General features: G+C 65.8%; 2 protein-coding genes across 3 annotated transcripts; both read left to right on the top strand.

The window, feature by feature from the left end:
• The first annotated feature begins 222 nt into the window (after window positions 1-222).
• On the top strand, window positions 223-2,462 carry JTB (jumping translocation breakpoint). Of its 2 annotated transcripts, none has more exons than XM_015884525.3 (5): window positions 223-378; window positions 476-516; window positions 606-685; window positions 855-931; window positions 2,087-2,462. In XM_015884525.3, exons 1-5 carry the CDS (start codon window positions 290-292, stop codon window positions 2,241-2,243), a joined length of 444 nt encoding a protein of 147 aa, XP_015740011.1. In that variant the 5' UTR covers window positions 223-289; the 3' UTR covers window positions 2,244-2,462. The 2 variants fall into 2 exon arrangements, with proteins under 2 accessions (XP_015740011.1, XP_015740010.1); XM_015884524.3 differs by having other exon boundaries at window positions 852-931.
• A 744-nt stretch (window positions 2,463-3,206) lies between these two features.
• SLC39A1 (solute carrier family 39 member 1) lies at window positions 3,207-7,659 on the top strand. The gene is given in 5 exon segments (XM_085534993.1): window positions 3,207-3,465; window positions 5,920-6,050; window positions 6,937-7,413; window positions 7,415-7,528; window positions 7,530-7,659. Coding segments are annotated over 5 exon segments (996 nt in total). The 5' UTR covers window positions 3,207-3,278; the 3' UTR covers window positions 7,617-7,659.
• The last annotated feature ends 2,260 nt before the right edge of the window (window positions 7,660-9,919 follow it).

Below are 9,919 nucleotides of genomic sequence, written 5' to 3'. Positions count from 1 at the left end.
TTGCGGCGCCATCTTGGGGGTGGGCCTCAATGTTTGTGATTACCGGAAGTGGCTGCGGCGCCATCTTGGGGGCTGACCTCAATGTGTGTGATTACCGGAAGTGGTTGCGGCGCCATCTTGGGGGCGGACCTCAATGTGTGTGATTACCGGAAGTGGCTGCGGCGCCATCTTGGGGGTGGGCCTCCATGTTTGTGTTTACCGGAAGTGGCGCTCCCCGCTCCCGGAAGTCCCGGCGCAGACGGTGATGGCGGCGCCGTTGTTCTCCCGGAGCCGGTGACTGGGGGCCGCCATGTTGGCCCGGCGCGGGTCCGGCCCGTTGTGCTGCACCGTGTGCGCTCTGCTCGGGGCGATGAGCGCGGTGCTGAGCGCCGGGATGCGGTGAGCGGCGGGGACGGGGCCGGTCGGGTCGGGGCCTACCGGGTTGAGGCCTACAGCGCGGCCCGTCCCGGTGCGAGGCCTCCCGTTGTCCCTACAGGCCCGTGACGGCGATGGCGGCCAGCGAGGAGCGGCGCTCGGGTGGGTGCGGGGCCCGGTGGGCTTTGGGGGGGAGGTTCCGGTGACACCCGGTGATACCGGAGCCCGCTGACCCCGGCCCGGTTCCGCAGCGAGCCCCGCGACGCCGTGTTGGAGGCGGGAGGAGTTCGTGGTCGCTCGGGAATGTGGCCGCTGCTCCAGCTTCGAGCTGGTGAGTGACGGCTCCGGCCCTGACATCCCCCGGTTCCGGTCCCGGTTCCGGTCCCGGTTCCGGTCCCGGTTCTGTTCCCGTTGCTGTCAGCCCGGCCCGGTTCTGTCTCCAGGCCCTGCCCTGCCCCCCCCCATCTCCTTCCTTTCGTTCCTTCCCCCCATGACAGAAGAGCGTCCCCGAGTGCGGCCCCACCGGCTTCGTGGAGAAAATCAGCTGCGCCGCCTCCAAACGGGACGAGTACAAGAGGTGGGGGCGGGGCGACACCTAACAACAACCCCCCCAAAGCTCCAACATCCGATACCCCCCCCAAGGCCCCACCACACAGTGCCCCCCTCCAACCCCCCCCCAAAGCTCCACCATCTGAAGCTCCACTATCCAACCCCCAAAGCCCCCCCACTCTGCCCCATAAAGCTCCACCATCCTCCCCCCCCCCCCCCCCAAGCTCCACTATTGGATATATCTAAAGTCCTACCATCCCCCCCCCCCCCCCAAACCCCCACCATCCAACCACCCCCCAAAGCCCCACTATTGGACACCCCCAAACCCCCACCATCCGACCCCCCCCCCCAAAGCCCCCCCATCCTGCCCCCACAAAGCTCCACCATCCAACCCCCCAAACCCCCTCCATCTGACTCAGTCCCCCCATCCTGACCCCCCCCAAACCCCACCATCCATCCTCCCCCCCCCCAAAGCTCCTCCATCCCCCCCCCCATGCCCTCACCATCTGCCCCCCCACCTCCAGAGCTCTACCATCAGGCTCCACCATCCCACCCCCCATAGCTCTACCATCTGACCCCCCCCCCCAAAGCTCCACCATCCAACCCCCAACCCCTTCCATCTGACTCCCCCCCCCCCAAGCTCCACTATCCAACTCCCCCCCCCCCAAAGCTCCACCATCTGAGCCCCCCAAAACTCCATCATCCAACCCCCCCCCCCAAAGCTCTACCCCCCCCAAAGCTCCATCATCCAAGCCCCAACCCCCTCCACCCGACCCCTTCCCCCCAAAGCTCCACTATCCAACTCCCCCCCTCAAAGCTCCACCATCTGAGCCCCCCCAAAGCTCCATCATCTGACTCCCCCCCCAAAGCTCCATCATCCAACCCCCAACCCCCCCAACCCCCTCCATCTGATCCCCCCCCAAAACTCCATCATCTGACCCCCCCCCCAAAGCTCTACCGCCCCAAAGCTCCATCATCCGACCCCCCCAAAAGCCCCACCATCCGACCCCCCGCCAGAGCTCCACTATTGGACCCCCAGAGCTCCACCATCCAACCCCCAACCCCCTCCATCTGATCCCCCCCCCAAAGCTCCACCATCTGAGCCCCCCAAAGCTCCATCATCCAACCCCCCCCCAAATTTCTACCCCCCCCCCATTGTCTGTCTATGACGCTGCTGTTCCAGCTGCCGCTCGGCCGTGCTGGAGTCGCGGCTGTTCTGGCGCTTCGTGGGCTCCATGATGGCGGTTGCGGCCGTTTGCTCCGTGTTGGTGGTTTGGAGGCAGCGGGCGCTGGACCGCAGGGCGCTGGAGAAGGTGAGGAAACAGATCGAGTCCATTTAACGGAGCATCACGGCACCGGGATGGACCGGAGGAACTGGAGACATTGAGTCATGGGACACGGAGCTGCCACCGGGGACAGAGGGTCCCATTGTCACCCCATGGACACGGTGTGGGTCCATATTGTGGGTCCCCTATTGTGGGTCCATAGTGTGGGTCCATAGTGTGGGTTCCATGCTGTAGTCCCATATTGTGCAATAAAAGCTGATGGTGTCACCATGAGTCACTGCTGTGGCTGTTGTCCCCTTTCTCTGTTGGGGTGGGGGCTGGGGCTGCCCTTAACCCCCCCCTTTTGGAGCCCCCCCCCCTTTAAAGCCCCCTTTAGAGACCCCTTGGAGCCCCCTCTTAGAGTCCCCCTTTAAAGACCCCCTTTGGAGCCCCCTTAGAGCCCCTTTCAGAGCCTCCTTGGAGCCCCCTCTTAGAGCCCCCCTTTAGAGGCCCCTTTAGAGGCCCCCTTTAGAGCCCCCCCTTGGAGCCCCCCCTCCTCTTAGAGCCCCCCCCTTAGAGCCCCTTTTAGAGCCCCCATTTGGAGCCCCCCTTTAAAGCCCCCCTTTGGCAGCCCCCTTTAGAGCTGCTCTGCCATGCAGGGGGGTCATAGCCCTCAAATGGAGGTTGAAGGTTCTGCCCCCATCCCTATTCAGAGCCACCCCATATCCCCTCCCCATATCCCCTCCATTCCCATATCCCATCCCCATATCCCCCCCCATGTGCCCCCCCCCCCATACCCCTCCCCATATCCCCCCCCATATCCCCTCCCCATATCCCCCCCATATCCCCTCCCCATATCCCCCCCCCACATCCCGCCCCATACCCCCCCCATATCCCCCCCCTCCCCATATCCCCCCCATATCCCCCCCCATACCCCTTCCCCATCCCCCCCCCATATCCCCATATCCCCGCCCCATACCCCCCCCATCTCCATCCCCCCCCATCCCCGGGGCTTTCCCCGTGTTCCCGGGGCGGGGCTCATCCCGGTCCCACCCCCATTTCCCCTTTATATCCCTTTGCTCTACCGGGCGGTACCGGTTCGGTTCCGTGATGGCGGTTCGGGGCGGCCCCGGGGTGGCGGCGCTGTCGTGGAGCCCCGGGGCCGCGCGGACCCCCCCCATGTCCCCCCCCCACCCGGAGCTGCCGCTGAAGTTGGGGGCGATGGCGGCGCTGCTGCTGCTGCCGCTGAGCTGCGGGGTGGGGGCGATGTGCTGCGGGAGGGGGCACGGAACGCACGGTAACGGGGGGGGTCCTGGGGATGGGGGGGGGAGGTCCTGGGGGGTGGGGGTGGGGTATAGGGGGGGGATGAGGGGATTGGGGGGGGGGGTATGGGGGATAGTATGGGGGGGCATGGGGGGTGTGGGGGTGGTATGGGGGGGAGGAGGTATGGGGGGTCTTGGGGGGGGGGTCCTGAGGGATGTGGGGGGGGGGTGGTATAAGGGGGATGGTATGGGGGGGGGTGGTATGGGAGTGTGGGGTTGGTATGGAGGGGGGTCCTGGGGGGTGGGGGTGGGGTATAGGGGGGGGATGAGGGGATTGGGGGGGGGGTATGGGGGATAGTATGGGGGGGGCATGGGGGGTGTGGGGGTGATATGTGGGGGGTCCTGGGGGATGGGGGGGTGGTATGGGGGGGAGGAGGTATGGGGGGGTCTTGGGGGGGGGGTCCTGAGGGATGTGGGGGGGGGTGGTATGGGAGTGTGGGGTTGGTATGGAGGGGGGTCTTGGGGGGTGTGTGGGGGGTTGTGGGGTGGGATGTTATGGGGGGAGGTATGGGGGGGGTCCTGGAGGATGTGAGGGGGTGGTATGGGGGGGGTCCTGGGGGGTATGGGGGGGGTCCTGGGGGGTGGGAGTGGGGTATAGGGGGGGGATGAGGGGATTGGGGGGGGGGGTATGGGGGATAGTATGGGGGGGCATGGGGGGTGTGGGGGTGATATGCGGGGGGTCCTGGGGGATGGGGGGGTGGTATGGGGGGGAGGAGGTATGGGGGGGGGTCTTGGGGGGGTGGTCCTGAGGGATGTGGGGGGGGGTGGTTTGGGAGTGTGGGGTTGGTATGGAGGGGGGTCCTGGGGGGTATGGGGGGGGTTGTGGGGTGGGATGTTATGGGGGGGAGGTATGGGGGGGGTCCTGGAGGATGTGAGGGGGTGGTATGGGCGGGGGGGTCCTGGGGGGTATGGGGGGGGTCCTGGGGGGTGGGGGTGCGGTATAGGGGGGGGATGAGGGGATTGGGGGGGGGTATGGGGGATAGTATGGGGGGGCATGGGGGGTGTGGGGGTGATATGCGGGGGGTCCTGGGGGATGGGGGGGTGGTATGGGGGGAGGAGGTATTGGGGGGGTCTTGGGGGGGGGTCCTGAGGGATGTGGGGGGGGTGGTATAAGAGGGATGGTATGGGGGGGGGTGGTATGGGAGTGTGGGGTTGGTATGGAGGGGGTTCCTGGGGGGTATGGGGGGGGTTGTGGGGTGGGATGTTATGGGGGGGAGGTATGGGGGGGGTCCTGGAGGATGTGAGGGGGTGGTATGGGGGGGGTCCTGGGGGGTGGGGGTGGGGTATAGGGGGGGGATGAGGGGATTGGGGGGGGGGTATGGGGGATAGTATGGGGGGGCATGGGGGGTGTGGGGGTGATATGCGGGGGGTCCTGGGAGATGGGGGGGTGGTATGGGGGGAGGAGGTATGGGGGGGTCTTGGGGGGGGGGTCCTGAGGGATGTGGGGGGGGGTGGTATAAGAGGGATGGTATGGGGGGGGGTGGTATGGGAGTGTGGGGTTGGTATGGAGGGGGGTCCTGGGGGGTATGGGGGGGGTTGTGGGGTGGGATGTTATGGGGGGAAGGTATGGGGGGGGTCCTGGAGGATGTGAGGGGGTGGTATGGGGGGGGGGGTCCTGGGGGGTATGGGGGGGTAGTATTGGGGGGGGGAGTCCTGGGTGATGGGGGGGAGTGGTATTGGGGGGGGGGGGGCTCATGGGGGATGGGAGAGGGGGTATGGGGGGGTCCTGGGGGATGTGGGGGTGGCAATGGGGGAGCTATGGGGGGGGGTGGTCCTGTAGGGTGTGGAGGTGGTATGGGGGGGGGGGTCTTGGGGCTTGGGGGGGTCCTGGGGGGGTCCTGGGGGATGTGGCGGGGGGTCTTGGGGGGGGGGGGTCCTGAGGGATGTATGGGAGGTGGTATGGGGGGGGGGTGGTGGTATGTGGGGGTCCTGGGTGATGGGGGGGGGTGGTATGGGGGGGCTATGAGGGGGGGGTCCTGGGGGCGGAACTCAGTCCCGAGGGGGCTCCCTGGGGGGTCTTTGGGGTTTCTGGGGTCCGGGGGGGCTGCTCTGGGGGTTGGGGGGCTCTGAGGGCTGTGGGTGGGGGGTCATGGGGGGGTGACACGGGGAGGTTTGTGTGGGTGGGGGTCCGGGGCTGGAGGGTCCGGGGGGGTTTGAGGGGCTGTGGGGGGGCGTTGGGGCAGCCCAGGATCTGGGGGGGGGGATGAGCTGGAGGTGTGGGACGCTCAGACCTTGGGGGTCTTTGTGGGTCCGGGAGGGTCTCACAGGGGTCTCACAGGGGGTTATGGGGTCTCACAGGGGGTCTCACAGGGGTCTCACAGGGGGTTATGGGGTCTCACAGGGGGTCTCACAGGGGGTTATGGGGCTCACAGGGGTCTCACAGGGGGTTATGGGTCTCACAGGGGGTCTCACTCTCCCCCCCCCTCCAGGTCCCCGCAGCGCGGTGCTCAACCTGCTGGGCTGCCTGGGGGGGGGGGTTCTGCTGGGGGCGTCTCTGCTCGATCTGCTGCCCACGTACCTGGGGGGCATCGGGGCGGCGCTGCGGGAACTCAGCATCCCGGTGAGGGAATGGGGGGGGGCGGGAGGGGGTCAGAGGGGGGGGGGGCATAGGGGGCCATGGGGGGTCATGGGGGGGCGGGGGGGGGTCGGACTTGGTGACTTCCTATAGAAGAGACTGTTGTATGATGGGGATCATCCCCAGCCCAAAGGGGGCGGGGGAGTGTTGTGTTGTATGGGGCTGTGTGACCCCCCCCCCCATCCCCTAGCCCAAGGGGGGGCTGAGAGTCACTGACCCCCCCCCCCCAGAACATCCCCCCCCCCAGCATCAACCCCAGCCCAAAAGGGGGGGGGGGTGTTGTGCCGTATGGGGCCGTGTGACCCCACCCCCATCCCAACCCCCCCCCAGCATCTCCCCCCCAATGTCCCCCCCCCAAGTGTCCAATGTCCCCCCCCGGCATCATCCCCAGCCCAAAGCTGGGGGGGGGGTTGTGTCGTATGGGGCCGTGGGACCCCCCCATCCGTAGCCCAAAAGGGGGGGGGGGCTGTTGTGTCATATGGGGCCATGTGTCACTGACCCCCCCCCCTTATATCACTGCCCCCCCTTATATCTCTGCCCCCCCTTATATCACTGACCCCCCCTATACCACTGACCCCCCTTATATCGCTGCCCTCCCCCTTATATGCTGCCCCCGCCTTATACCACTGACCCTCTCCCAATATTGCTGACCCCCCCCTATATCGCTGCCCCTCCCGTTATATCTCTGCCCCCCCCCTTATATCCCCCCCTTATATCTCTGCCCCCCCATATCTCTGCCCCCCCCTTATATCACTTCCCCCCCTTATATCTCTGCCCCCCCATATATCTCTGACCCCCCCATATATTTCTGCCCCCCCCTTATATCACTTCCCCCCCCCATATCTCTGCCCCCCCCATCTATGTACCCCAGCTGCAGTTCCCGTTGCCCGAGTTCCTGCTGGCTCTGGGTTTCCTGCTGGTTCTGGTTCTGGAGCACTCGGCGCTGGCGCTGCACGACGGGTCGGATCAGAACCGAGAGCAGGAACAAGAAGAGGATGAAGATCCAAATGGGGGGGGGTCCAACCAAGCCCTGCTCCCCCCAGGACCCCCCCACAGCCCCCATATCCATCCATCCCCATTACGGGCCGGTCTCTTGGTGCTGTCCCTGACCCTACACGGGGTCCTGGAGGGGCTGGCGCTGGGGCTGCAGGTTGGGGAGGGGGCTGCATTGCGGCTCTGCATCGCGCTGCTGCTGCACAAGGGCTTGGTCGCCTTCAGCCTCGCGTTGCAATTAATGCGGGGCCGGTTGCGGCGGGTCGCGGTGCTGGGGGGGCTCATGTTGTTCTCGGCCTCGTCCCCGTTGGGGGTCGCGGTGGGGGCGGTGTTGGATGGGGGGGGGGTTATTATGGGGGGGGGGGGGGGGTCCGAGGGGGCGCTTGGGGAGCAGCGTGGCCGAGGGGCTGGCGGCCGGAGCGTTCCTGTATGTGACAACGATGGAGGTTTTACCACGGGAATTAATGGGGGGGGGGGGGCAAAATGAGGGTACCCAGAGTGTTGGCCATGTTGGGGGGGTTCGCTATGGTCACTGCTACCATGTTCATACGGGTCTGATTGGGCGACAACCCTCCCCCCCCCATCTTAAAATACCACCCCCCCCCCCCATTATTCAGGCCATAGAGTGGGTCTGGTCACCCCCCCCCCCCCCCCACTATTCAGTGCCATAGAGTGGGGCAGCCCCCCCTCCATTATTCAGGACATAGAGTGGGCCCCCCCTCACTATTCAGTGCCATAGAGTGGGGTGCCCCCCCCATTATCCAGTGCCATAGAGTGGGGCAGCCCCCCCCCCCCAAGTATTCAGGCCATAGAGGGGGCAGCCCCCCCCCCAAGTATTCAGTGCTATAGAGTGGGTCTGGCTGCCCCCCCCCAGTATCCAGTGCCATAGAGTAGGGCCCCCCCCTCACTATTCAGTGCTATAGAGGGGGCAGCCCCCCACCCACTATTTAGGCCATAGAGTGGGATTGGCAGCCCCCCCCCAGTATCCAGTGCCATAGAGGGGGCAGCCCCCCCCAACTATTCAGTGCTATAAAGTGAAACGGCCCCCCACCCCACTATTAAGTGCCATAGAGGGGGCAGCCCCCCCCACTATTCAGGACATAGAGTGGAGCACCACCCCCCCCCCATTATTCAGGCCATAGAGTGGGCCCCCCCTCACTATTCAGTGCCATAGAGTGGGGTGCCCCCCCATTATCCAGTGCCATAGAGTGGGGCAGCCCCCCCCCCCCAAGTATTCAGGCCATAGAGTGCCCCCCCCCCCCCATTATTCGGTGCCATAGAGTGGTGTTGGCCGCCCCCCCCCCAGCTGTGCCTCAGTTACCCCATAGGAGCCCCCCCCCATAGTGCACCTCCAGGGTCCCCCCCCCCCACCCAAGTGCCTGAATCTCTCACCAGCAGCCCCCCCCCCCCCCCCCCCCCCATTGCACAAACGGGATGTGGGGATCGTCCTTCTCCCCCCCCCCCCCCAAAGCAGGAGGAAATGGGGGGTTGACGCCCCCCCCCAATACCCAGAAGTGCCTTAAGAGCCCCCCGATGGGGGGGGGCGTATTGGATAAAGCAATAAACGAGCGGACGGGACCGGTGTGATAATGAATTGGGGGGGGTCTGTGTTGGATTGGGGGGGGCGGGCAGTTCTATGGGGCATATAGGGCAGTGGGGGGGGGGTCTTTGTTGTATTGGGGGGGGGGCACAGTGCTATGGGGCAGATAGGGCTGGGAGGGGGGGCTGCATTGGTTGTAGGGCCGGACTTTGAATATGGGGGGGGGTCTGTGTTTTATGGTGGGGGTCACAGTACTATGGGGCAGATGGGGCTGAGGGGTGTCTGTGTTGTATGGGGGGGGGGCTGCAGTGGTTGTGGGGTCGGACTTTGAATATGGGGGGGGTCTGTGCTGTATGGGGGAGGGGTGTTGTATTGGGGGGGGGGCAGTTCTATGGGGCAGATAGGGCTGAGGGGGGGTCTGTGTTGTATGGGGTGTGGGGGGGGTCTCTATTGGGTAGGGGGGGGGTCTGTGTTATATTGGGGGGGGTCACAGTACTATGGGGCAGATGGGGCTGAGGGGGGGTCTGTGTTGTATGGGGGGGGGGGCTGCAGTGGTTGTGGGGCTGGACTTTGAATATAGGGGGGGGGTCTGTGTTTTATGGGGGGGGTCACAGTGCTATGGGGCAGATAGGGCTGAGGGGGGGGGGTCTGTATTAGATTGGGGGGGGTCTGAAGTGGTTGTGGGGCCGGAATTGGCTTCTGTGGGGGTGGGGGGTCTGTGTTGTATTGGGGGGGGGGGGGGGCACAGTGCTATGGGGCAGATAGGGCTGAGGGGGGGGGGGCTGCATTGGCTGTATTGGGCTGAGGGGGGGGGGGGCTGTGTTGTATTGGGGGGGGGTCTCTATTGGATGGGTCTATTGGATCTATTGGATCCTGTGTTGTATGGGGGGGGTATCTCTATTAGGTAGGGGGGGGTCCATGTTGTATGGGGGGGGCTGCATTGGCTGTATTGGGGGGGTCTGTGTTGTATGGGGGGGGGTCTCTATTGGGTGGGGGTGGTCTATGTTGTATGGGGGGGGGGGCTGCATTGGCTGTAGGGCCGGACTTTGCCTATAGGGTGTGGGGGTGCAATGCTCCTCCCCGCCGCTGGGGGCGCTGTAGCGCAGCCGCGCGGTGCACGCCGGGACTCGCAGTTCGCCACCACCCTCCCGACCCCTCGGCCTCCGTTTCCCATCTCTCCCCTCGGCAGCGCCGCAATGAATGCTGGGATTTGTAGTTTCCTCACCCCCTCCCGCCCATCATCGGCGTTGCGCCCTCGGACTCACCGTCCCATCATGCACCGCGCGTCGTAGCGGCGGTGAGGCCGAAGAAGGAAGATGGC

Source organism: Coturnix japonica, unplaced genomic scaffold (assembly GCF_054131305.1).
Source record: "Coturnix japonica strain WE unplaced genomic scaffold, WE-NBRP24 Scf106, whole genome shotgun sequence".
NCBI classification, from domain to species: domain Eukaryota; kingdom Metazoa; phylum Chordata; class Aves; order Galliformes; family Phasianidae; genus Coturnix; species Coturnix japonica.
Note: the sequence above shows the minus strand (reverse complement) of the source record. Positions and strands in the feature narration are given on the sequence as shown.

Excerpts from the sequence above, each read along its gene's own strand:
- JTB (XM_015884524.3), top strand. The coding sequence starts at position 290 with ATGTTGGCCCGGCGCGGGTCCGGCCCGTTGTGCTGCACCGTGTGCGCT. Across the intron at positions 686-851 it reads GCTGCTCCAGCTTCGAGCTG|AAGAGCGTCCCCGAGTGCGG; the intron begins GTGAGTGACGGC and ends CCCCCATGACAG. Across the intron at positions 932-2,086 it reads AAACGGGACGAGTACAAGAG|CTGCCGCTCGGCCGTGCTGG; the intron begins GTGGGGGCGGGG and ends CTGCTGTTCCAG.